A 25617-nucleotide genomic window follows, 5' to 3' on the forward strand; every position below is an offset into this window, starting at 1 on the left:
TCTAATTAGTAGAAATGTTTGACTGTCTGACTTGAGAAGCTATGTCCTAACCGATTTACACAAACATGTATCTTATATACTGCGATTGAAATGTGTGCAGTACAACAGTATTTGAAAATATCAACAAGAGATATGCCACAAAAATTTAAAAGATTTCAGCTACCACTTTTTGCGGTACTTGAACTGTATATATTTTTTATAGTTGTACATGTAGTGCCTGCATATATACTTTTTGAGGGAGCTGAGATTAAAGTAGTGACTGCAAGGAACTGCTGAATAAAGATCCTGGGGTTGGGTTGGGGAGCATATAAGTGGACACTAAGCCTTCATTCAATTGTTAGTCTCTAATACAGTAAATCCATTTAATCAATGGGAACTTTCTGAATGAATGCTTATGCCAGTTCAATTGATTCAGCTGCTCAACTCTAGATGGGCCTAATTGGTTTTGCTGGTTTTTTTTTTTTATCAAGTGCATTCTAGCACTGGAATGCTGAAATGAACTCACACTGTAAACTAAACTGAACTTGCTTATAAAATATTTATTTATCAAAACATTTTTCTCTCAGCTCTCTAGCTAAAAGAAAAATATCCAAGTGGGCAAAACAGAATACATAGTCAGTACAGTGGATGAGAGATGTGGTGGCTTAGTGGTTAAGATGCCAGTTCTGATGATTGTAAGGTCAGAAAGTTGGCAGTTCAAGGTCCAAGTGCCAGTGATGGGGTGAGCTCTCATCACTAGTCCCAGCTTCTGTCAACCTAGCAGTTTGAAAGCATGTAAATGCAAGTAGATAAATAGGTATCTCTTCAGTGAGAAGGTAACAGCATTCGGTGCAGTCATGCTGGTCCCATGACCACCAGGGTCATCTTTGGACACTGGCTCTTTGGCTTAGTAACGTAAATGAGCACTCCTCACTACAGGGGATCCAGTGTGGGTTGAATATTGGACTATGACTCCTGGAGACCAGGGTTCAAATCCACGCTCAGCCTTGGAAAGTGGTTGACCTTGGGCAAGTCATACTCTCTCAGCCCAAGAGGAAGTCAGTGAAATGCCTCTGAATAAATCTTGCCAAGAAAACACTAGGATGCAGTTGCTTTAAGTCAAAGCCAACTTGAAGGCACATAAAAACAATTACAACAGCCAATAAAACAAAACAAAAAAAATAAAAGCATATGCATGCACACACATGCAGAGAGAGAGAGAAAGAGAAAACAAGGCAAAATCAGGAGTGCAGCTGAAATAAAATTGCACATTGTAGTGGATCAGTCATACTTTCAGCTGAGTGGGGTAGAAGCCTGCCAAAGAGGGAATGCCTCAGAAGTGGTAGAAGGTCATCAGAGACAGTTATACTTGTACCCCCCTTCAGCTAAAAACAAACAAACAAGATTTTTAAATAAAAAAATCCAATGCCTCTGCCAATATTCCAATTCAGACCATAAATGCTTTTAGTGGGTTTGTGGTCTAGCCCTCAAACTCTGATGGCTGTCACATTCTGAGGGCCGAGGAGAAAGACTTTTAGGCCTTATGGAAATTTAGCGTTCTTCTGTAAAAAGCTACACCCAGACATATCCTTAGCAGTAGTCTCATTTGTGTTTATCAAGATTGCCAAACTCATAACACTATGTAAAAGATTCTAAGATCCAACTTGAAATCTTTTGCATAGTGTTATGAGTTTTGCAGTCTTGATCAATCTTGAGTCACTAGGGAGGGACATTTTATCAAATCTGTTATTCTTATGAGCAAAGGAAGACACATATTTGAAGGCAAGCACATATTTAGAATGTGTGCAGTCTTTTTTCTTTCTATTCCTGGATGGTTTTTTCCCTTTCTCTGCTACACCAGCCCCAGGGAGCCTTTCTACTCCCTGAAATCCTAACCCACTACTTTCTGCTTTTCAATCTGGAAATTGCCTTCCATTTGTATAGGCTAAATTACTTCAAGCCATGAAATGTAATTTTTTGAGGTTAAACCTTGTCAAGATGGTTTGTAACTAGATTGGCATGAGCAGGCAGGGCAGCTGCTAACACCTTCCAGTCCAGGGCAACCTAGGATAGTGTGGAGGTGGGACTGACTGCAGATAATACAGTCAAGCCATCTGCTCTGTGTTTGAACTGCGGAGACTGTGTGCCCATCCACTGATCTGGGCTGTGTGAAGTCACCCATTTAGCTTTCCAGGCCTTCCACTGGCCATGATGGTGATGTTTAGCATCAGGGATGATTCTGACTTAAAAGGCGCAGTGATGTGTAGGATTTGAGGGTTTAGAAGCAAAGGCATTATTGCACATGGATTAGGATGGTGGGATGGCAGAAGCAGAGGAAACAGAAAATGGGAAGGAGTTGCTAACTGCTAGTAAGCTGTTGGAAAGACATTAACTAGGGTGGAGGCTGGGGTCCAAAGGATGTCAGGTCCCCTAGTGCCTGATCCTCTGTGGAAATAGTAGCATTCTCTGTGATGTGGAAACAGCTGCAAGATTTTTTACTTTTATTTGCTTGCTCTTAGGTACAAATAGCCTATGTCTCACATCCGGTGTAAATGGTGCTCATGCGAGGTGATTGTGCTAGGAATGGTGAATGGTGCTTGTGTCAGGAATAGGATGGTCTGGCTACACTCTGTGTAGCCACTTTTGCACTTTAATGCACATTTGCATAGTGTTTGTGTAGTACTGTAAGGTGGTTTCATAAGGGTTTTTTACAAAGGGAATTGAAGGTAGCCTTCCAATGCATCTGTCTCCAATTTACTGCAAGTCTAAATTGATGCTTATCACCCATTGGCCAATTGACTGTTGAGAATCTTTGTGGGTTGTGTGTTTAGCAACACCGTCCCCCACTGAAAATAGCATGCCAAAGAAAGCATACTTATCATGTATTTCTATTTGAGTAATCCAAAGGAGTGCAATGCATAGAAAAAAAACTTGGTACTTTCTTTTGAAGATGAAGAAATGTTTTACCTGTTGATCTGAACCTGTTTGCACAAGCAAACAACTTTGTTGAATGTGTGGCATGGCTGCATCACACATATGAGTTTGGATATCAGTCCTTTGATTATTTTGCATTCTGCTCACAATTTTATCCATATTTCCCAGGCCACTTCACTCTTCACGTTTGCCAGCTCTGTGCTAGCATGATAAATGTGAATAGGTTGTGTGAGCTGAGGAAGGAGGTGGCAATTTAGTTCTGTGCCAATATCTGTTTTTGGCATTCCAGTTTTAGTTTTATGTTTGTTGTTGTTGTGAGCCTTCAAGTTGTTTGCTACTTATGGCAATGCTAAGGAGATCCTAGCATGGGATTTTCTTGGCAAGTATTACCCAGAAGATTCCCCCCCACCCCTTTGTCTTCCCATAAAGCTCAAAGAATGTGACTTGGCCAAGGTCACCCAGTGGGTTTCCATGACTGAGCAGAAATCTGAATTCTGTTCATAGTCGTAATCCAACACTCAAACCACTACACCATGCTGATTCTGTGTATGGGGTCTTTATCTCAACCTTTCTGGCTTTCAGAACTGGCCTAATTGCAAAGTGTTTATTCTGTTCTTTAAAAGAGTATATTTTGCCAAGTATGGAGTAGACATACTTTCTGCTTTGCCCTTGAGTGTGTACTGCAAATAAATTTTTACCTTTCTCCTCTAGTATTCTTAATTGCTCCCTTTATTCTGCTGCCTCTGAATGACTGATTTTCCCCTACAGTTTCCTACTGCTGGTCTCTGACTTACGGCTCTGATGTCTTTTGCTATTTGTTCTGCAATTTCTTTGTAAGCTCCGTGTGAACTGTTGTAATTCATGTTTCCTTCTGCTGATGCCCCATGTTCTGTTTTACTAAGGCACCTCTTGGGACCAGTTTTCATATTGCTTCTCCCTGCCCCCACCTTGACAAACAATAGTTGTGCTGAAAACAGAATGTATGAAAATAGTGGGAAGAATATTTTCTATTTTCTTCCTGATTACTTGGCTTAGGGGACCAAGGTATGTTCCCAGTCTGAGAGATGCACTGTAGCCTTTGCATTTAGGAAGGAGATATGAATAGTGGGATGATGCTTTATGCAGCTTATGGATTCTGAGTGGTCTTTTTTCTTGCTTCAGGGCAGGGGCAATAATTTTGCTAAAGTCCAAGAAAAATAAATAATAAATAAATAAAAATAAAAGCAAAGGGCAGATGGTTGCCTTTCCATGCCTGTAAGTTCTTTCGTTTATATCACATGTCTGTTGGGCAGCTTATAAATCATGATCTGGAGGTCAATGTATCTTATTAAAAAGGCCATTCTTTTCATCCTTTATACATCTTCTATCTTATTGCTAAGCCTCCCTCCATGCTGGCTTTTGATTTTGGGATCAAATGATTTTGTTCATAAAGTGTGCTCTCATACATTGTGCTCCTTACCATATGAAGAGATCATGCAAAAACTGAAATGGTACTCCATCATGACTTTTGCTTAGAGCATTGAAATTCTTAACTTAATGTTTTGGAGGTACTGTAATCTGTGGTCATTGTAAACACATTTGCTTGGGTCCATCCTTCTGCTTTTTATTCTAACTGGAAACAGTCTGTCCTTTGGATGGTGTCATAAGGTACTTGCTACATATTTGTAAATCTGAAACATTCTGGGATAAGGCCTCTGCTGTGTGTGCCACTGGGAGAAAGGGAGGTGCCTCTATTCTCCTGCTGAATATCCTCCCAAAATTATTCTTTTCAGCTTTAAAACATTTTTTTCTTATTAATTCATTCAAGGAGCAATTAGGACAGGAGTGGACAAGCCTAGCGGGACCAGAGACCAGTTTAGGAACGTGCTGTAGTCTATGACCTCTTCTAAGAATTGATGGCAAACCACCAAAATTCCTTTAAGATGAGCATTTCATGCTTAACATAAAGGGTGTCTCCTGGAAAGCTGAATTTCGTTGACATTGTGTATGTGTACATATGTATTTGGGAGAGGGGAGGCTGGGCCCTTCTGGCCATGGGGGCCCCCACTAGGGTTGCCATAGCGCCGGACCTCAAAACCGGGGAAAATGTAGGACAAAATTTTCAAATGTAGGACACAAAACTGTGTCCTACTACATTGAAAATTCTGTCCTACATTTTCCCTGGCGATCGCAGCGGGGAGCAGGCCAAGTGGCGAGGGAAGCCTCCACTTAAGGAGGCTTTCCTTCCCCACCTGGGCCCGGGGCCCACAGCGATCGAGGGCCAGGATCGGGGCCTCTCCTCGTTACTGGCCCCCACTGGGACAGGAAAAGAGGGACCAGCCTGCGGCGATCGCCGCGGCCCTCTCCTCGTTCCTGGCCCCGCTGGGACCAGGAGGAGGGGAGGAAGGCCTGCGGGCGATCGACGCGCGGCCTCTTCCTTGTTTCTGGCCCCCGCTGGGACCAGGAAGGAGGGAGGGGAGGAGGCCGGCGGCGATCGCCGCGGCCTCTCCTCGTTCCTGGCCCCCGCGGAGGCCAGGAAGGAGGGAGGAGGCTGCAGGGAGGCGGGGAGGTTGGCGCGGCTGCGCCCAAGAGGCACCGCCTCCCTGCAGCCTCCTCCGCACCAGGCCTCGCTGCCCTCCTTTTCCTCCGCGCGGCCATGCGTGGTGGAGGAGGAGGAGGGCAGCGAGGCCCCAGGGTTGCCCAGCAACCCCTCTGCAACCGGGCTTTTCCCGGTTTTTGGCTGCACCCGTGCCGTGACCGGGCAGGTGCAGCCAAAACCGGGAAAAACCTGGTTGCAACCGGGTTATGGCAACCCTAGCCCCCACATGCTATGGAGGTTACACACAGCTTGCAGGCCATGAGTTACCCATGAATGAGATGAATTTCTGTAGTTATGTGGTGCAAGGAAAATGGGGCGACTATTGTGCTGTGACTGTGATCCAGCTCAGGGAATGCAATGTTTACTTTAATAGAGAAAACTGGTCTGTTGCCATTGTGTGACTTGAGAGAAGAAAGTCTCATTTGAGTCTAAGAGTTTAAGAGTATCCTGTTGAAATATTAGGTAGAAAAGCATTAGATTTCATTACTTGTTCTTTCTGATATTTTTAAAAGAAAGAGTTGTCTGGATTTGAAGAAGAAAGAAAGGCAGCAGCATTCTCCTCCAGCTTGGTTCTCTCAACTCACACCATCCTGGCTGAGGATCATAGATATTATAGACCAACAAATCTGGAGGGCATTAGGTTGGGGAAGATGACAAAGAATGGAGGTAACAAGGGATGTAAATCTTCATACATTCTGTTCTCAAAGGCAAAGATGAGTACTTTTACTGGGATATTTCCCCTGAACAGTTATTAAAGACTGTTAACAGTTCTGGGACTTATTTTAATCGGATGAAAGTATGTTATTTTACAAAATATGGGTTTTTTTCCTACTTAGAAAACAAAATTTCTGGATAGAAAACAAATTTCATGTGCAGAAATATGGGTTTCTACATAGATAATGCTGTTTTCTGTGCAAAAAAATGTGCATTTTTTGTGAAGAATAGGTCCTGAAGTGCAAAGATTCTTGATTGCCTAGGATACTCAAGGGCTACTTTACAATCATTCTCTGACTATTTTTGAATAATCTTTCTGTTTCTAAGGTAGACACACCCCAGCTCTCCTGCTGAGAATTCTAAATACCAGATGTTGCCATGGCAGTTAAAGTGGAATCAAAGTGGTATAGTTATCTAGTGTGAAAGGACCCCAAGCCGGTGGGCGGGGGGAACAGTACACTGGCCTGAAATCTATTTCCAATTTTGCAAAATAGTATTTTGAGGTTAAAAAGAGGGAGGGAGGGCTGCAACCAGTTTAAAAGGCAAAGCATCCCTCCCAGAAGATCTCAGCAGTGGAAATTCACCTTTTTTTTTGTCAATCCCTCTTCCCAGTAGGAGAAGGCCTGGGGCTGCAAAAACAACCCTGGGGTCACATAGCCTTGGGCCTACAGCTGTGCGATTCCAGGTTTACTGCTACTTTTGGGGTCAAAGCACTCATTCTGTCTTCCACAATTTCCTTCCATTTGTATTGATGGTTCAAGAGATGGTAAGCTTGGAAAGTTTGAACCATCTGTGACATTTTTAATATGTTGTAAACAAGCCTTCTCTATGGCAAGGCATGCAGTTGTTCCTCGTCGCTCTTTCTCTGTGACAGTTGACCTAGTGTTAAGTCTCAGCCCCCTGCCCTGGCCCCCACCCCATTTCTAATTCAGTCCACTGTTGAAATCTGTCTGGATGCTCGTAAGATAACTCAATGAAGAGGGATTTGCACGTTATGTTGTTTCGACCATATGGTTGTCTTCACTTTAATTCTACAGGATTGGTTGTGTACCCCATCCACCGAAAAGGGAGTTAAGCTGCTCAGACAGTAACGTTCTCTTAGGGCTGCCCCACTGTTTGTAACCCAGGAACTGCTACTCTTTTCTCAGCAGCTTTGTTTCACAGAAATAAATGATTACATAGCATACATATTACTTGGTTTTAGTATGCTCTGACGCAGGCTTCTATAAAGTCAGGGTTGGGCAGAAATTAAAGAGGCATCAGTCAGTGATTCACAAGGATGAACAAAGATCTTTAACTCCATGTTGTTTATTTTTAACAACAATTATATTAACAACTGTTTGATTCCTTGACCTGTAGTAACTCAGATGTGGGTTTTGCATTTGTACATGCAGGACACCCCAGGGGATAGCTTAGGCCTTAGGGGCATTAGCAAAATGTTGGCTTCACCCTCAAAATAATAAATTGGTACCTGAATCCAGTTGGGAGATCTCCAGTTAGAAAATCTTTAGGCTCTAGTGAGAAGTGAGCAATTTACGGTCCCAGTGTGGCCCTTGCGAGTTCCTTGACCTTTCTAGATTCATGTGAACTCCACTTTATTTTTTTATGGCCAGAATTGTTGGAGGAGGCTGAAAGTATCTTCTAAGTACTGTATTTGCCTTCTAGGTATAGCCCGCACCCCTCTCAGCAGCTATCAGAAGTGAGATGGCTGTAATGTTACTTCTGGGTCATTGCTTGGTGTGATGTGTGGACCACCAGAGAGTATGGCAGAGTCAACAGTGTCTACCTCTGTTCTAGAAGAAAACAAAGTAGGCCACACAAGCCTGAGTTTTGCCTTCCCATATTGTAGGGGAGTTGTTTGAACAAATAAAGTTTGTTCTTCTTTTGAAGCTCTATTGCTGGCAGTCTTTCATCTCCCACTCATTCTCTCCTCTATCCTGTGAGGAATTCTTATGCTTCAGTAACAAGAACTGGAGAGCAATGAGACCAATGGAAGTCAAGAGTCATGATTCTAATTAGATTTCTGCCACTGATTTGTAATGTTTAGATCTGTCAGGTTTCAGTAGCTAAGTTCCCTCCCCCTCACACATATTTTAAATCTTGAAGACAGTACTTGGAAAATCACCAAAGGCTGGCAGTGATCTCAGAGTTTCATTTGTGGCACCCCACTTGTACCTTTCATGTTGGCTGAATGCAGGAAGATGTGAGTATATACACCTAGAAAGCTGGGCTTACCATGTATGTCCTGTGGCTTGATTCACCACAGGATGCATGGCATTCATCGTTATGTAGGAGGGAAATGTTGGCAGTGTGCCATAGAGCGGGACTAGGAACGTAGAGAATTCCCACCCTGTATGGATTCTGCCAGCCTTGTAGAAGAGTCAGAGCTTTCCTTCTCCCTCTCAATCATGGTTGTTATTTTGTGCAAATGGATTTGTCCGTCTCTCTGTATTTGCTGTTGCCATTCTTGTTTGTTCAGACCCAAATCAGGGATTCATGGACTAATCTTAATTGCTTCTGCTGGCTCCTCCTGAACCTATCTTCCTAATTAACCCATGTCTGGGCCATGGAGACATATTGCAAGTTCTGCACACACCCCGGATTTCATGCTTTGCTATCCTAATGGGATTTTTTTCATAGCAAATCCCCCTGGTTTTCCCACAGTTTCTCCAGACAATTACAGAGCCGCATCTGGGAAAGCTGGCTTATCAACAGTGCATTAGTGGCATGCAGCTTTCCCAGTATTGCCACATTGATGAAGCCCAGTACACTAAAGGGACATGACATGAAGAGTGAAGGGTCACAAAGCCACTCCAAAATGCAGTTATCACGTAGTCTGAAAAGCTAATATGTCATCATTTCAATGTTTTCTGTGTATCCCTGGAACTTTGCCTTCCTCCAGAGTTTGGGGAGAAGGGAAGAAAAGAGGATTATTCTGGAGCAATAGTGGATCTTATTAGTGAAACTGATCAGGATTCATGGGTGGGGGGTGGTGGCAAGATGTTTAGTGGGAGAGAAGGCATGTGGGCTGGGCATCAAGATTTATCATGGGCCAGATGGAAGAACTGGAATTAGAGCTGCTGTCCTTTGGTCAAACACATTTGGGCAAAACTAATGGATAGTTGTGGACCTTTTTGGTCTGGAGCTGGAATTACAATTTGGGAAGAGTCTTTGAGGTCTTATATACTTATAGCACTATATTCTACTTTAACTGTTTTGGGAAGATCCTATGGAATTCTGGTATTTCCAATGTACAGAGGGATATTTAGAATTTTCAGTCAGAGAGTTCTAGTGCCTCAACAAATGACAAGCCCCAGGATTCCATAGGAAGCAGCCATGGCAGTTAAAGTGGAATCACAGTGCTTTAACTGTGTAGTGTGAAAGAGCTACACATTCTATCCATGTAGGAGGGGGTGACTAAAAGTTGGGACAGGGACAAAACAAAGTGAGTGAGGCTAACCACTATCAGTTTGGTAAGAATTTCATACCAAGCATGCAAAGCAAGGTTCACTTTTTATGCAAGTGACTGCCAGTTATTTCCAGGTTGCATATTTGGCCAGTTTTCAGTTAAAAGTGTGGAAGTGCAGCCCACCAGGAAAGGGAAGGAGTGAAAGTTGGCCTCTGTCATCTCTGCTTTTGCCCACTCCTGTTTTACTTGGAACACATTTCTATGAAATGCTCAGTTCCATGTAACAGCTTCCCAGCCTGGTAATGAGGGATGAGTTCCATGCAACAACTTCCTGGGCTTTTGCTGATGAGAGGGAAAAGAAGTAGCTTTCCAGCTTGTGGGAAACTCCTGTAGCCACATCTGGCCTGTGAGCCAGGGGTTAACCATCCTTGCAGTGGGAACATGCAGTTTACATTTCGATAGGACAGTTTTTGGGGACCTTAACTTTGCACTGTTCTGATAGCCTGTCATGAATTCCTGTCTACTGCTACCTTGCAATGTCCCTCTGACCCTTACCCTGCCATAATTTTTTTTAAAGGAAAAAGCTATTCTTCTGTTCAGCTGCAACAGGCTGTGGGTTGTCTTGAACTGGGAAGACAGGGGGACAGGTGCTGGAGACTGAAGTGAAGCACTGAGGAGGAGTGGAGGAGAGCCAGTTCTTCTGATTTTTTGGAATGCTTTGCAAGTGGGTGGGTGAGTGAGTGGGGGAAACTCTTCTCCCAGATAAAACCCTGGGCCTGGACCTCTGCCAAAGAGAGCATGCTTTTCCATCATGGCCTGACAGGAAAAGCTTGGCTCCAGCTGTTACCATGGCAGCCGTTGCCCTTCAGCAAACAGTCAATAACGGTTGGAAAACCCACATGTAGATTTTCTGTTAGAGGTCTGGCCTCAGGCAGGCAGATGGTCCTGTCCCTTTATAACTCTGAGCTGATGCCACCCATATCCAAACTGTAGTCATTTCACACTTCAGCCCTCAGGCTTCCTTCCTACACATTCTCATCTCTCAGAACACCTCAAGTAATTTAGTTCTTTGCCCCCAGAGTATCAGGTCCAAAACACCTGAAGAGAAGAAACTAACTGGCCACTCCTGTCTGGAGTATTTGAGGCATACATTAACTTACTTGAGAACCCTTTAGCTACTACAAGAGTAGCACTCCTAAGCCCAGTGTTTGCTAATCTGAACAAAATTTCATAAGTCCAAGAGTAGAGGAAGGAGGGGGTCCTCATCCTACAAGGGTTGGAATCATGTGGCTATCCAAATTATCTTGGACTGCAACTCCCATGTGCCCTGCACCCATGCATTCTAACCAGCATAATCAGTATTGAAGGACACTGGAAGTCCAACACATCTGGAAATCTGAAAGATTTGCATCCTTGATCTGAAAGTATGGTGTGGTGAGGGTAAGAGTCAGAGTTTGGAAAAGGTAATTTTCTAGACATTAACTCAAGATCTCTAAGCCATCCTGGGCAGCATGGACTTCTACCACGTCAAACCAGTGGCCGTTCTAGTTCACAATTGTCTGTTCTGACTAGAGGTTTGTCGGAGGTTTCAGACAGATTTTTTTCTATTTGGAGCAGTGTCTGAAAAAAGTTACCTGTTTTTCCAGAAAAGCAACCCCCACAAGTTCTGATGAGGGGTAGTGAGAGGATGTTGTCAACCATGAGCAATAGGCTGCTTTCCAGAGACGAGGCAAAGTGAAAGAACTGATCACCCAGAGCTCAGGAAAAATATGAACACATCTTAGCCAGGCAAGGTCCCAGTTCAAAGTGTATATTGAGCAAGTCCAAAGCCCTGAAATACCTCACTGTCCAGGAAGATGTTCCAAGCTGCCATTCCAGTAGTTCATCATGTAGAGAGGATGCACACTGAACCAAATCGCAACAGCAGTCATAGTCCTTTGCCATGATCTATACATCCTGGCAGGACTAATTTAGGCTGCCACATTGTTTGGCCCAACTTACAGCACTGGCTCTCATCTGATCCCCAGTTACCTGTCTTCATTGTCCTAATCTTTGCCTCCCCACCTCATCTCTTCCTTTGCCTCATAACTGATTGTCTTGTGTTGGAAACAATTATGTTGTGTGTCTATATAGGTGCTTTAAACAAATATTCCTTCCCCACCCTTGGTCTTACAGGCAAGCTAAGTACAAGTACCAGTAGCACTTTTCTTCTCTTGCCAAGCGATGATAGACTGGGGCAAGGCTACTTTGATATACATTTAGTTAGCTTATTTCTATTCAGCTTTTTTTGGACAATTTGTTTGATGGTAACATTGATAACTTTTGGGATTATGTTGTAAGAACTGACACAAACAAGCAATTGAAACAAAATGGGGATTTCCCTTTATTTAAAAACAACAACCCAAGAGAGCCTTTAAAAGCATTCAGTTTTCTTTGAATAAATGGACTTGCTGTGAACCGTTTCCATGACTTGAATAATTCACATTTAATAATTCAAGAATCTTAGCTCATTAATTTGTTAATGTGCAATTAATTCACAGTATTTGAATTTGTTAGGAAGAACTCTCTTTAACTTCAATGCAACCTTTAATGTCTCAGAGTCTTTTGTGTTATGAAGTCATGAATTACGAATCAGTTGCTTACAAAGGAGTTGTGTGCTCTGCGGGCACCTTTTCTATGGCTTACCTGCCCATTGTTTGTGACATACCTCCTTCTAGACTGCATTGGCTCATTTATGGAGGCTGGTGGGAGAGTTGGTTGGTCTACCATGTTGGGCAGAAATTTGGAATGCATGGCCTTTTGGTCCCATTCACCTCTGTTTTTGTGAAAAGAATTAATCTGTTGTATGCTGCTTCCTGACAAAGCTTGCATTTTCTTGTGTGTTGCCTGTCGACTTATGGCAGCACCATAAATTTCATAGGGTTTTCTTAGGCAACGAATACTCAGAAGTGTTTTGATAATTCCTTCCTCTGAAATATGTCTACAGCACCTGGTATTTGTTGGTGGTCTCCCATCCAAGTATTAACCAGAGGTGACCCTGTTGAGCTTCCAAAATCAGACAGGATATCTCAAAATGCATGGTGGTTTGTATCTTCAGTATACTTCAGAATAGGTTTCCTAATAATTCACGTGTGATACATGCTTTGATCTTAAAAAGTAAAAGCCTTTATCTATTTATGCAGGACAGGGATAGGGAATTGGTTGCTCACTGGAGATTGTTGGATTATAATTCCACTCGCCCTCACCATTGGCTATACTGGTTAGGGGTGCTGGGAGCTGCCATCCCACAACATCTGGGAGGACCATATATTCCCCACTCTGGATATAAAAATTCAGGAAGCTAGGGATGAACATCTGGCTGTACTACAGTTGCTATTAACAGCCATCAAGTTGAGTTTGACTTATAGTGACCTTATGAATGAGAGACCTCTGAGTCACTTTGTCATCAACAGCACTGCTCAGGTCTTGCAGACTCAGAGACATGGCTTCCTTGATTTAATCTATCCATTTAGAATGTGGTCTTCGTCTTTTCCTACTGCCTTCTACCTTACCAAGTGTGGGCATTGAGCAATAAACTACTTTACAGGTACTTGCACATTGGGCGATTCCCAAACACAGAGAACATCCAGTTTCTTCATTATATGCATAAGGATAATTGGAATCACTCTCCAGTCTAGGACCAAGTAGTTTGAGGATATTCTGATTTTCTTAATCATGTAACCCATATGTCATTATCGTGTAAATTGTCCGGTGAGCCATTGTTTCCCTGCCCTATACCAGCTCATATTCTCCTTTTTGTCATAGACATTTTGCATACTGCATCTGGCATTGCAGCTACGCCTCTTTTCGTTTTTATGTCTGAAGAAAAAGTACAGCCCTACTAGATGCTTTGTTAGCAATAGTTGCCATAGAGACACTGAGGCTGTGGTGAGACAGCCATCTTTTCCTGAAAGGAGGGGGTAGTATAATAGAGAATTCAATTTCACCTTTGTTCTCCAGCAGCAGGAGTTCCATTAACAAGACAGTTCAGCAGAGGCCAGTCTTGTGGGTCATAGGCAGAGTGCAAGTCTCAAAGGCTGGCAACTATGAGAGGAAAAGTTGTTTGGTCTACTTTTTCATAGGGTTATTTTGCAGATACTCTGAGAGGCAAGTACTGTAGTAGCCTGAAACCCAGTGAGAATTGGTCTTTATAGGTTTTATAAGGGAGGGGTCATATGACCCTAGCTAAAGAAAATGCTTGTTGTGATTATGATCTCAGGGTGTCCTCTCATGAGAACATTCATGAGGTGTTCTCTCTGGATGGATCTCTTATAGAAAGATACATTAGACCCTAAAAACAATTGGTAGTGTACTATTCTTAGCTGTTTTGTAGTACATCAGGTCTTCTGTACATAAACCAAAAGTGAATTTTGGACTTCCATTGTCATTGGCCTAAATCCCATGACTAACCAATGGTTGTTAATCAGGCTATCCACTGTATGGTTAAAGCCATCTTTATACCAGCAGCTGGGAAAATGGAAAGCATTCACCTTGGGCAAAAGTCAAGCAAAGGAGTGTAGGTGTGGTGGGCTCTCAGTAGAATGTAAATATACTGTTAGCATGGTTGCTATTGTTATGTGTCTTCAAAATCAAATCCAACTTATGGCAACTCTATCATGGCATTTCCTTGGCAAGAAAAGTTTTCTATTGCCTTCTCAGATGGAGAGAGTGTGGCTTGCCCAAGGTGACAAGTGGTTTTCAATGGTTGAGCAGAGATTCTGAACTTAAAGAGTCCTAGTCCAGTGCTCAAACTGCTACACCTGGCTGGCTCTCATATAGTGGATTTTTGGTATCTGGGTTTGGTTCTAGGATCCCATGTGGATACCAAAATCCATGGATGCTCAAGTCCCATTATGTACAATGGCATAGTAAAATGGTGTTCCTTATATAAAATAGCAAAATCAAAGTTTTCTTTTTAGGAACGTGTGTGTGTGTGCGTGTGCGCGCGCGCACGCATGCACAAGCTGTGGCTAGTGGAATCCATGAATGGAGACACCATGGATATGGAGGGCTGACTATAGTTAGCTTTAGTTGGTCCAAAATTCATTCATCATGGATTTTGCTACCTAGTCATTTGGAGTGCTCACCTTTTCCATGTCTGAGATGCCCAAGAACTTAACTCATTCAGCAGAAAGAGTGTTAACTGGCTTTCCAGTGCAGCTTGTTAATTAGACAGTCTGGGAAACTGTAGGAGAGGAGGAGGGAGTTTCCCATCCCTGGTCAGGTGGTGCACATTCTGTGCACTTCAGAAGCTCTCATTTTTCCTCCCTTGCTAAGCAGAAATATTCATTAAACAATTCAGCGAGATTGTTTTCAAAGGGCAACAAAACTTAATTACTATTGCCGATGGTGTTAGCATTATAATTAACATTAGTTGGCTCAGCAGAGTTACTACAGTGTTGGCATGTTTATACACCAACTAAAATTCTCTGGTGGCATTTGCTTATTATCAGGGTGTTGTTCATATGTTTACAAATGCAAGGTGAGGGATAAAAATCCAGCAGGCTGTCACTAGCAGAGTTTAGTTCCACAAGAGAAGGGGAGATTGGTGCTCTTGGCATGGAGCAAACAAACTCATCTGTACAGCAGCCATTATCTAGCGTGAAGCACTTGGTAGCTCAGGTTGCCTTCCAATAAGTTATCTGAAGCTAGGTAAAGAAGAGCATCTGCTGTGGTCTACAACAGACTTCCCCTTTTCACCAGCCCTCCTTATGGGCTGGAGGAGTACAAATCTAATCATCCACATTTATCACTGGGAGTTGTTGTCTAACACAGCTTGAGGCCACCAGGTTGCGGAAGGTTGACTCAGAGTGTTTGCTGATGATAGGCCCTGTTCTTTTCACCATGAATAAAATTGGAGAGATGGGTAGGAAGAACACAGCAGCTCTTATCCTGGGGAAGTATTGTGAAACGATCAAGAGCAACCCATCTAAACTGTTTAGTTCCTTCCTCCTCCATGCAGCAGGACCAATGTTGTCTTTGCCACCATTGAAGCTTTCTTCATTGACCATTTCTCCTTCTGCTAATCAATAGCTTCTGTCTTTGCCACTTTTCTTGAGCAAGTCACTGAGTTCCATTTATGTCTTTTGGGGTCCAGGTGGGATTTTCTGTGATGAATGATTGATGGAGTATTTCCCTGCAAAGTACTGCCCTAGGCTTCTGCTCATTGTAAATTGTTATAAACTGGAATCTGGACTAGTCTCTTCCCTCCTGGGGGATCCCTCTCTGCTTCTGGCCATTTAATCCAAGTGATCCACAGCCCACACATTCAGTGCCATAAGCCAGCCCTGCCCCCAATCCCAAAACATGAATCCTTTGTGGTTGTGTAAAGTAATGTATGAAAGTCTGTCACTGCTAGTTTCTGTTAATTGCCTTCTGGAATTGATACAGTATTCTGAAGCATCTTTGTGAGTTATGATAAGTGTGTGTGTGTGTGTGTGTGTGTGTGTGTGTGTGTGTGTATATATATATATATATCCTGCACTCCAACCACTGGGACAATTATGCAAGCCAAAAATCGGCAGATAAATATTACAGGATTTGTAGTTAAATATAATGTGAAGTCAGTAAATGGTGGGAAGTGAAATTGGTAAATAATCACTTAAAAGATTTTTTTAAAATTAGACATTGAGAGAACAAAAATAATAATGACAGATGAGTTATTTAAGTTATTTAAAAGCAGTTGATGAAGAAACTGAAATAGTTAAAGATTTTTCATAACTTGGCTCTATCGTTAATCAGAGTGACGATGGTGGTCAAGAAATCAGAAGAAGATTAGGACTTAGAAGGGCAGCTATGAAAGAACTAGATCCTGAAGTGTAAAGAAATATCACTGAATACTAAAGTTAGAATGGTTCATACCATCATATTTCAATATGTGTGTGTGTGTGTGTGTATACATATATATGTATGTATATGATTGTGAAAGATAAAGAAAGCAGATAGGAAGAAAATCAGTTCATTTGAGATGTAGTGGTGGTGTAGAGTTCTGCAGATACCATGGACTGAGTTCTGTGGATACCGCTAGAAAGACAAGAGATTGCATTCCTGATGGATAGACTCAACCAAGGAAGCCACAGCTCTTCAGTCTGCAAGACCTAAGCAGGATTGTTCATAATAGGATGACTTGGAGGTCTCTCATTCATAGGGTCACCATAAATTAAAGTCATCTTAAAGGCAGTTAACAACAATCAGAGATTATTTGATTGTGACCATTTCCTCCCTTCCAAAGGTGTGGCACCAAGACCCCTACATGTCTTCCCCATGAGAAGGAAGCGGCATTACTTTCTCTGGTGAGTCAGAAATAAGCTCACTGGAAACTGGGATCATTGTTTAACCCATGGTTAAGGTTGTAATTCTGAAGCCTACCAAGCAGACAAAAGAGGGTGTAAATTTGTATAATATTTGGATGTACTTATTTATATTTATAAATGAAAATTTAGAAATAATCACTAGAATTGCTCAAGAAATGTCACACATCTCACCCTACTGAGGAACATGCATGTTGAGGAGATAACTTATCTGCATGAAGTGTTTGCTGTCCAGGTGCTGACTGTACTCACTTCTTATGGTTTTTTGTCTGGACAGTCTTTCAAACAGGGGAAGCCTTCAAACAAAGAACTAACTCCTGTAAAGTATGGAACATAGCCACCACTACCCACGTTCTCTGAGATCCTGAATGGAAAGATGAGAAGTACTGTTAAGTTTTCCAGAAACAATTTACTTCTAGCCTGATAAAGAGTTCTAAAGCAGTGCTTTTCAGGGATGTGACAGAGTAGCCATTTCCTCCTCAATGTGTGAGGAATTTGTATATTTGTAGTGTGTTATTATCACTATTTGCATAGTTTCCTGCAAATGTACTGTGCACTGGCAGCCAGTAGCTCGCACAGACCACCACTTTGAGCAGTATTGTTCTACAGAACTCTAAATTGTGCTCACTTTGCTTGTTCCTAATAAAAATGTGAATTTGGGATTAACAGAGGAGGCCTGCTTCTGAGTAGACATGTATAGCATTGTGCTATAAGGGCACCACAGTAATAATAGGGGCAAGAGTGGATTTCCATTTGGGTTTTAAAGCCCTATTGATTCCTAGCAGTAAAAGGCTAACTTTCTGGAGGAAAGGATGCAGCTTTACCTTCTGTGCTGCAGTTCTGCCCCAACTTAGCTATACCTCTGAAATGGGCCCTAAGAACCAATTCTATGTGCTTTTGATTTTTCAGCAAGTTTAAACAGGGGTGCCAGGGGTGCTTTGATTGTGTGTTCCTGCATGGCAGGCAGTTGGACTGGATGCCCCTTGAGGTTTCTTCCAACTCTATGATTCAAGTGCAGTTAAATGTAAAATGTAACCAAAGTGCCTTTCACTGAAGCTGGGTGGGAGTTGAGGCACTTTCCCAAGGGAATTCCTCAGTGTGGGGGTGCCACAAATCGTTACCAGTCACGGCTCCTGGCATCTACTCAAGCACCGGATTCCTGCCATTGCTCAGATTAAGGCAGTTAATTATTAATAGCATTTCACTGAACTAGAAGACTAAATAAGATCAACTGCAACTCACTCTGAAAGTATGGGGAGGGGGAAAAAGGAGGAAAAGCCCACCAATACTGTCTAGGGCTGGCAATATCTAGATTTTCTCTCTTCAGCTGTGGGACAGGGAAGAAGTATGATTCCCAGGGTTTACCTGGATATCTCTTTTCCTTGTTTTGGGTGGCATTATCTTTAGTTCTCTTTGCATTCTGTTTTGGACTGGATTGTACTAGGATATGTAATGGACTGGACTGGAAACTGGTCCCCCAGTGGTGAACTGAAGCTGTGAGGAGGGGCCTCTGTGTGTGCGTACAGCATATAAAGGGAGGCTGGGGAAATGGTTTTGCATTCATTGTGCTTTAATAGATTATCATGGGAATGAACACTCCAGGAATTACATGCCATGGACAGTTCACCACATCTGCAGAAACAGCTTTATTCCAGCTTGTATTTGTATTTGCCAGCCTTTGGGTGTGATTATTGTAGTGGCAGCAGCAGCAGCAGCAACAGCTGCTGCTGCTATAATTACAGTTGGACCTTCTTATACATGGATTTTTTATACATGGATTCAAGCATCCACGATTTCAAAATGTTAAAAAAAAGTATAAATTTAAAATGTCAAACCTTGATTTTTCATTTTTTATAAGGGACACCATTTTGCTATGCCATTATATTTAATGGGTCTTGAGCATCCACAGCTTTTGTTATCCACGGGGGATCTTGGAACCAAACCCCAGCGTATAACAAGGGTCCACTGTACATTGTCTTTTCTGTGTGCTTTACTGAGGTGTGCAAGGAAAAAGAAAAGTCTCATCCACAAGGAGCTTACCTGTAGAAGGAGGAGATTAAGAGAGAGAGAATGAGAGAAAGCTTGGTTTATTTATTTATTTTTAATGGTAATACAACAACAACAAAAATAAAAGCAGACTCTATAAAAGGAGACCAAAGAAAGTAAAGCCATTCACAATGACATTAATAAGGGTTACACAATAGTTGATTATGTGTATAGGTTAAGTCCTATAGATTAGGGCTTGGCAGGTTTAATGGGTTTGGGGCCATTTTTCCCACCCAGACTTTCCATAAGTTGCATCACCCCTAAAAATGAGTGTCCAAAAAAATGTAATTTTGGATTAAAACAAAGGGCAGGGATCATGCTTGCTTTTAAAGGAGAATAATCATTTCCTGGAAATTTCCAGGAATGGAGGGAACCTCTGGGGCCATCAGGATTACCCATAACATAATGCCATTCTATGGGTGTATTTTAATGCCCAGATGGAAGTGATGACTACAGGATACATAGTCAAGCATAAATAATACAGTGAGAGCTTCATCCTACTGAATGATAGATAGTGAATGTTTTTTTTTCTTTCAACATTGAACTACAAGAGAGATTGCCAGGTCTATCACAGGCCCTAAGATTTCAGAGCCAAAAACTGAGACTAGGAAAACAACCTCTTGTTATGTCATCGGTGGTGAGTCTTGGTGATGCTGTAAGGGTTATGTTAAAAAGGGCCTCCTTTGGTGATGACATTAAGCATGATGTCTTAAGCATTAACCATCACTGTACAGAGTATCACATTTAAGTAAAAACACCAAGTCTAACAAATGCATATATGCTTACTTAGACAGCATTCTTGCTCTGAAATTCCTCCCCCTACTCTGAGAACTGGCAAAGAATGCCTAGGCTGTAAGAATCAGGGCCAGGTCCTGAGACCTGACAACCCTTAACTGCAAGTCTTTTTGCAACTATACAGGCATAAAGAGTCAATTTGTGGTGTCCATCTGTTAAACTTCACTTCTTGGGAACATCATTTAACAGTATACAAACATCTGTGCCTATCAAGGATTTGTTCTAAAATAAGATTAATGCACATCATAACTTTTCACCAAAAGGAAACCATCACAGAGCATAACCATGCCATATGCCTCAAAGAAGCATTACTCATAGTTCATCACCAACATCTGGCTGAATAGCCAGCTGCTTGGGTTTAAGAATAAATCCTAAGCATGGGTTTACCCTCTTAACTTGAAAGCTCTCCCAAGCAGGAGACTGGAATGGCTGTGGTATCTCTATTTTCTGTTACAAATCTAGGGAGGGATGGTTGTGGGTTGTTAGTGTAAAGGGAAAGGTTGTTCTGGTTTCAAATCATCCAGAAGATTGCATTCCATGCACGAACATCTCGGGAGAGTATTGGGTCTGCCACAACAGAATGTGGGCATGTATGTGTCTGTTTATGGTATTCCTGTTCTTGTGTGTGAAATGTTGTTTGGGACCATGCCAATTCTGCATTGTAAATCACTTTCAGTTTTTAGTGGGCAGTTGCTGGGTGGCTTCAACTTTGTGGCTAATAACAGGATGACCTGAGTTTCCTCCTCCTGCTTCCTGATCAAGCATTTCACTTGTTTTCCCTCTCTGCTTTCTCACTGCTTGAACCAAAACACTGGACACAAACATGAGCCATCTTTCCTGCCTTTGTTCCACTCTCACAGGTGCTTCTTTTGGAGGACCTGTGCTTTCATTGGATTTGGCCTCAGCATTTTGATATTTTAGAAAGTTCAGCATCAAAGTGATGGTTCCCGGGTATAAACCTACTCTATCTGCTACAGTAAGAAGCTGGTCTGAATTGAGCACAGGACTATGATTCCGGAGACCCCACTCAGCTATTGAAACCCACAAGATGATCTTGGGCAAGTCACATACTCTCAACCTCAGTAAACCCTGTGAAAGTTTCATCTTAGGGTTGCCAAAAGTAAAAAATGGCTTGAAAGCATATAGCAGCAGCAGCAACAACAACAACAATCTACAGAACTATGGACTTTATTACACAGAGAAAATTGGAGGTTTAAACAATGAAAATCATGCAAGCACGATTAACATTTTCACACTACATTGTTATTAAAGTGCCAATATCCTGGGAATAAACAGGCAATAAACAGCAACAAATCCCGTGAATGATTTGTTGCTGTTTATTGCCTGTTTATTCCCAGGACAATGCCTCTTTAATCGTGATGTGTGTGAAAATGTTAATCATGATCGAATGATTTTCACGCAATTTGCCCTGTGTGATTAAGTCCTATGTGGAGTAAATTTCATTTTCATTTTCTTTTTTCTTTTTTGGCTTTTTGCCCAACATTGCTGGTAATGGGCAAACCTGTTTGTGCTGCTTGATTTTTTAAAATAAGAAGTGATTTCTCTTTCCAAGTACATACTTTGAACCCATTGTAAATTGTTCAAAAATGACCTCAAAGAAAATTCACCCCCATTGTACTAGTCAAAATAAAATGATATGGCCATCCATGGCAGGGAGAAGTCCGTGTTGTATCTATTTGCCATTGTTGTTGTGTGCCTTCAAATCATTCCTAATTTGTAGCATCCCTAAGTTGAATCCTTCATGGTGTTTTCTTGGCAAGATTTTTTGGGAGGGGTCTCTTTGCCTTCTTCTGAGGCTGTGAGAGTGTGACCTGCCCAAAATCACCCAGTGGGTTTTCATTGCCTAGTGGGTATTTGAACCCTGTTCACCAAAGTTGTAATCCAATGGTCAAACGACTACACTGTGTTGGCTCTTGGATGTTAAAGATGAGGAACCTCTCAGAAAAAAAAAACAACAGGTGGCAATACTAACAAGACTTATTACTTACATGGTTGAATACAAAGGGATTTGAACCCATACTTTCAAGAATTAGTCACTCAGAGCCCTGAATATTTTTGTTTTTGTTTTTGTTGCTCCCACATTTGAAATTTTAAAATCTCAAATTCTTTCTATCCCAATTTGGAGTTTGCCAAGTCTAATACAAATTAGAATTGAAACAAGAAGTTCTCATGAAAAACAAACTGGAATAAAATTCTCACTGCTTGTTAGTATGAGGAATCACTGCTTCCCAGCAGCTGTTCAGGAATTCTGATACCTCACTGAGAGAAAAGAAGTTGTAATCAGCACATCTCATCTCATTCCTTGAAGTCATGAACCACAGAGTTCTGTGGCACCCTGAAGATTAACATGTTTTACGCCAAATAAACTGTTATCTTTGAGACACATCAAGACTCTTTGTTACTTTTACTGTAGCAGGTTAACATAGCTCTCCCCACTCCCTGCGGTGGAAAATTCTTTGGAGTAATGATATTTTGTGAAATTGCCACCTGGCAGAATTGAACCTTTAGCCATGTAGTGCCACCTATACCCAGCATACAGATATTCATTGGTACAGAAGAATATCATGATTTGACAGTATCGTGTATAGCCAGCTAGCTCTGGTGAAACAACAGGGTCATATTTCTTTTGTCTATATTCCAATAAAGGTACAGTAATTCAGTGGCACAACCAGTAGAGTTTCTGATCCATAAGTGGATCTCGGGCTAGACCAAAAGAAAAGTCGAAATACAGATGTCTTATGAAGGTTTGGGCTGCAAACAGTGAAAATACTTTGAAGTTCTCTTTCTTGCTCTGCCATAGAGTTGCTCTGAGAAAACTGCTTCTGTTCCCTCTCCCTTAGCCATCTTATTAATGATTCTGACCTCTTGCAGAAGATAGGGGCCCCTCAGTTCCTCTAGCAGGAGGAGTCTCATTAATGAGATGGCAGTTGGATAATGGGAGCAGGTCACAATAGCAAGAATTAGACAGTGAGAAATGTATGGAACACAAGGGAAGAAGTGTGAGCCCTCTACTTGCAGGCATGAATGGCTAACAGTATAAAATAGTGATGAACAAGTAGCAAATCGGTGCACTGTGGTTGCAAAGAGTGAAAGGTGGCTATACTCCTTGAAAGTTACTCTTCAGGGAAGTTGGTATTAGTTGATTCCTTATATTACATTTTGTTTGTTTTTTAAAAGAATTGGATCATGTGATACAACTAAAGACGGGCCAGCACAGTTTTCTTTGGAGGCATTCCTGGAATGTTCGAAGGGCACTGAAGTGTTTGAATAAATGTGGCAAACATGCTGCTGAGATGCACAATAGCCTGAGGATTCTGAGAATATTTTATTTTGTTTATTGGTGCTCCAATAATACAGAGGTTGGCTTATTAATGATGTAAGTCTTCATTTAATTTCCCATTCACTTCACTGTTGACAATTTTCCCACCTCTGTGCACAGCGATGTATATTGTATTCTTACTTGTAGTTGTGCACAACACTTTGCACATGTGATGGAGTGTTTCTATAAAAACTTACATTATAATAAATACATTAGTCTTTATGGCCAGGACTCATTGTTGTTTCTGTTGCAACACATTCACCCTTTGGAAATTGATCTGTAGTGACTATCTAGACTTAGTCGCCTCCTTTTTTGTTGAAGGGTGTTTGTTGTTGTGTGCCTTCAAGTCATTTAATTCATAATGGACCAGGGATAGCCAGGTTGAGATCAGGGAACTGTTTATGCCAGTTTCCTCTTCTACCAAGGGAAGAGCACTCAGTCTGTTTATGCATCTCCTACTCCATTTTAATGGAAGCCAAGTCTGTTCATTCCTACTCCTTCCATAGGAGGCATACACTTGGACGTTGCTTCTACAAACTGGCCTCTACACCCTTCTCTTCCTTGTATTATGAAATCAGTATTTAACTTGTTCTCTCCTGCCTTTCTGCAGATGGAATCCATAGTGTGGCTGCTCAATGCACACTCCAGGTGACCGTCATCACGGATGAGATGCTGACTAACAGTATCACCCTGCGTCTGGAGAACATGTCTCAGGAGCGTTTCCTTTCACCACTGCTGGCCCTCTTCCTTGAAGGGGTGGCAATGGTTCTGTCTGCTCCCCGTGACCACGTTGTCCTTTTTAACATCCAGAATGACACGGATGTGCAGGCTGCTCAGATCCTCAACGTCAGCTTGTCAGTATTGTTGCCAGATGGGGTCCATGGGGGACGCTATATTCCTTCAGAGGACCTGCAGGAGCGGCTGTACCTCAATCGCACACTTTTGGCTGCCATTTCAGAGCAAAGAGTTCTGCCCTTTGACGACAACATTTGCTTGCGGGAGCCCTGTGAGAATTACATGCGCTGTGTTTCAGTGCTGAAGTTTGACAGCTCGGCGCCCTTCATTGCCTCTGACACCATTCTTTTCCGTCCTATCCACCCTGTCAATGGTCTGCGTTGCCGTTGCCCACTTGGCTTCACTGGAGACTACTGTGAAACTGAGATTGACCTCTGTTATTCTAACCCCTGTGGCAACAATGGACACTGCCGAAGCCGTGAAGGAGGATATACCTGCGAGTGTCAAGAGGGCTACACTGGTGAGTGTTGGTTGGCAGAAAAATGCTAATCAAAGGAGGGAGCTGTCTAGTGGGTTCTAGTGACACTGCTCTGGACATCTGAAATCTTTGCCTCATTTATTTGAAGAATGTGTATCAGTGTCACTAATAACTTTATTATTATTGTGGCCAAAATGGCCCAAAAAAGTGTAAGGCCTTCTGAGGGTTCCAGATACCTCCTTCAGGAAAGATGTCATTAAAAAACATGTTGAGGTGGGGTACTGAAAGGAAAAAAGAAAACTGACTTAATTTTGAAGGTATATTGTCTTCATGCTGTCCTGAGATGGAATGAATGAGGGAAGGTCTATAGGTGGTCAAATGAAGTCCTAGTGTGTGGTGTGGTTATTCATTTATTGTTTCATGCGGCCTACTTCTAGGGGTACGGGGGGGAGAGCTATTAAAAATCTGCTTCCTGTGGCTTCTATGGTTGCAGTTTCAGAATATTGTGCAGATATAATGACTTGAATATGAACTCATTTCCTTTTCTCTGAAGCACTTACCTGAGGAGGAATTCTGATTATTTCAAAAACTTGCACATACTACCCTTTTTGGAGGGTCCCCTCCAAATGGCCAGTAAGGACATGCTGCCTGGACGTATTGTCTTTGTGATCTCTCTAGTTTCTTTTAGTGCACAGCTGCTTTTCAAAAAACACTCATATCTCAGTTATGCTCAGTGTGATCTGTTAGGTTGAAGATTGCAATTTTGCCCAGTGCCTGCCTCATGATGTGCTTCATGACTGAGGAACTTCAAAGGTCCACTTGGTAGTATGGCACAGTATGTGCTGGTCATCACCTGGCCATTAGAAGTAGTGATATGCAGCCCCACCCATACACCTTCCAGCTTCCAGATGTACACCATGTGCTTTGAGGCTTGTCTTCATATCTGCAGGCAGTAATCATGTGAAATTGTAGACGATATATAGCAATTCTTTCACCTGTCTCTTTTCCTTTTGTGTTCTGTGCCAATGTCTGTGTTTCTGGTGGAATTACTTGCTTTGCTCTGGTTTGCACAAGAGCAGGCGGACTTCTATTAAGGTGGGGTGAAGTTAGTTTTCTTTGGGCAATTGGATGTTGAATGTGTTCTGGTGTATAGTGTTGGGCTACATAGGAACACTTTGAAAAAAGAGCAGCAAGTTTTTCTTGGATGGGTCTCTGCTTTGTATCTTAGGGAGATAGATGATCTCTCCTTGATGCTGTAAT

At 42.1% G+C, this 25617-nt stretch overlaps 1 protein-coding gene across 2 annotated transcripts in view; it reads left to right on the forward strand.

The window, feature by feature from the left end:
* Positions 1–25617, forward strand: part of CELSR2 (cadherin EGF LAG seven-pass G-type receptor 2) — a 126407-nt gene that overhangs the window by 13047 nt on the left and 87743 nt on the right. For both annotated transcript variants that reach the window (XM_042462744.1, XM_042462745.1), the window contains exon 2: positions 23755–24399. In XM_042462744.1, coding sequence (XP_042318678.1) covers positions 23755–24399 — 645 coding nt within the window. The remainder of the gene's footprint in view (positions 1–23754; positions 24400–25617) is intronic.

The sequence above is a fragment of the Sceloporus undulatus genome, chromosome 4, assembly GCF_019175285.1.
Source record: "Sceloporus undulatus isolate JIND9_A2432 ecotype Alabama chromosome 4, SceUnd_v1.1, whole genome shotgun sequence".
Lineage (NCBI taxonomy): Eukaryota > Metazoa > Chordata > Lepidosauria > Squamata > Phrynosomatidae > Sceloporus > Sceloporus undulatus.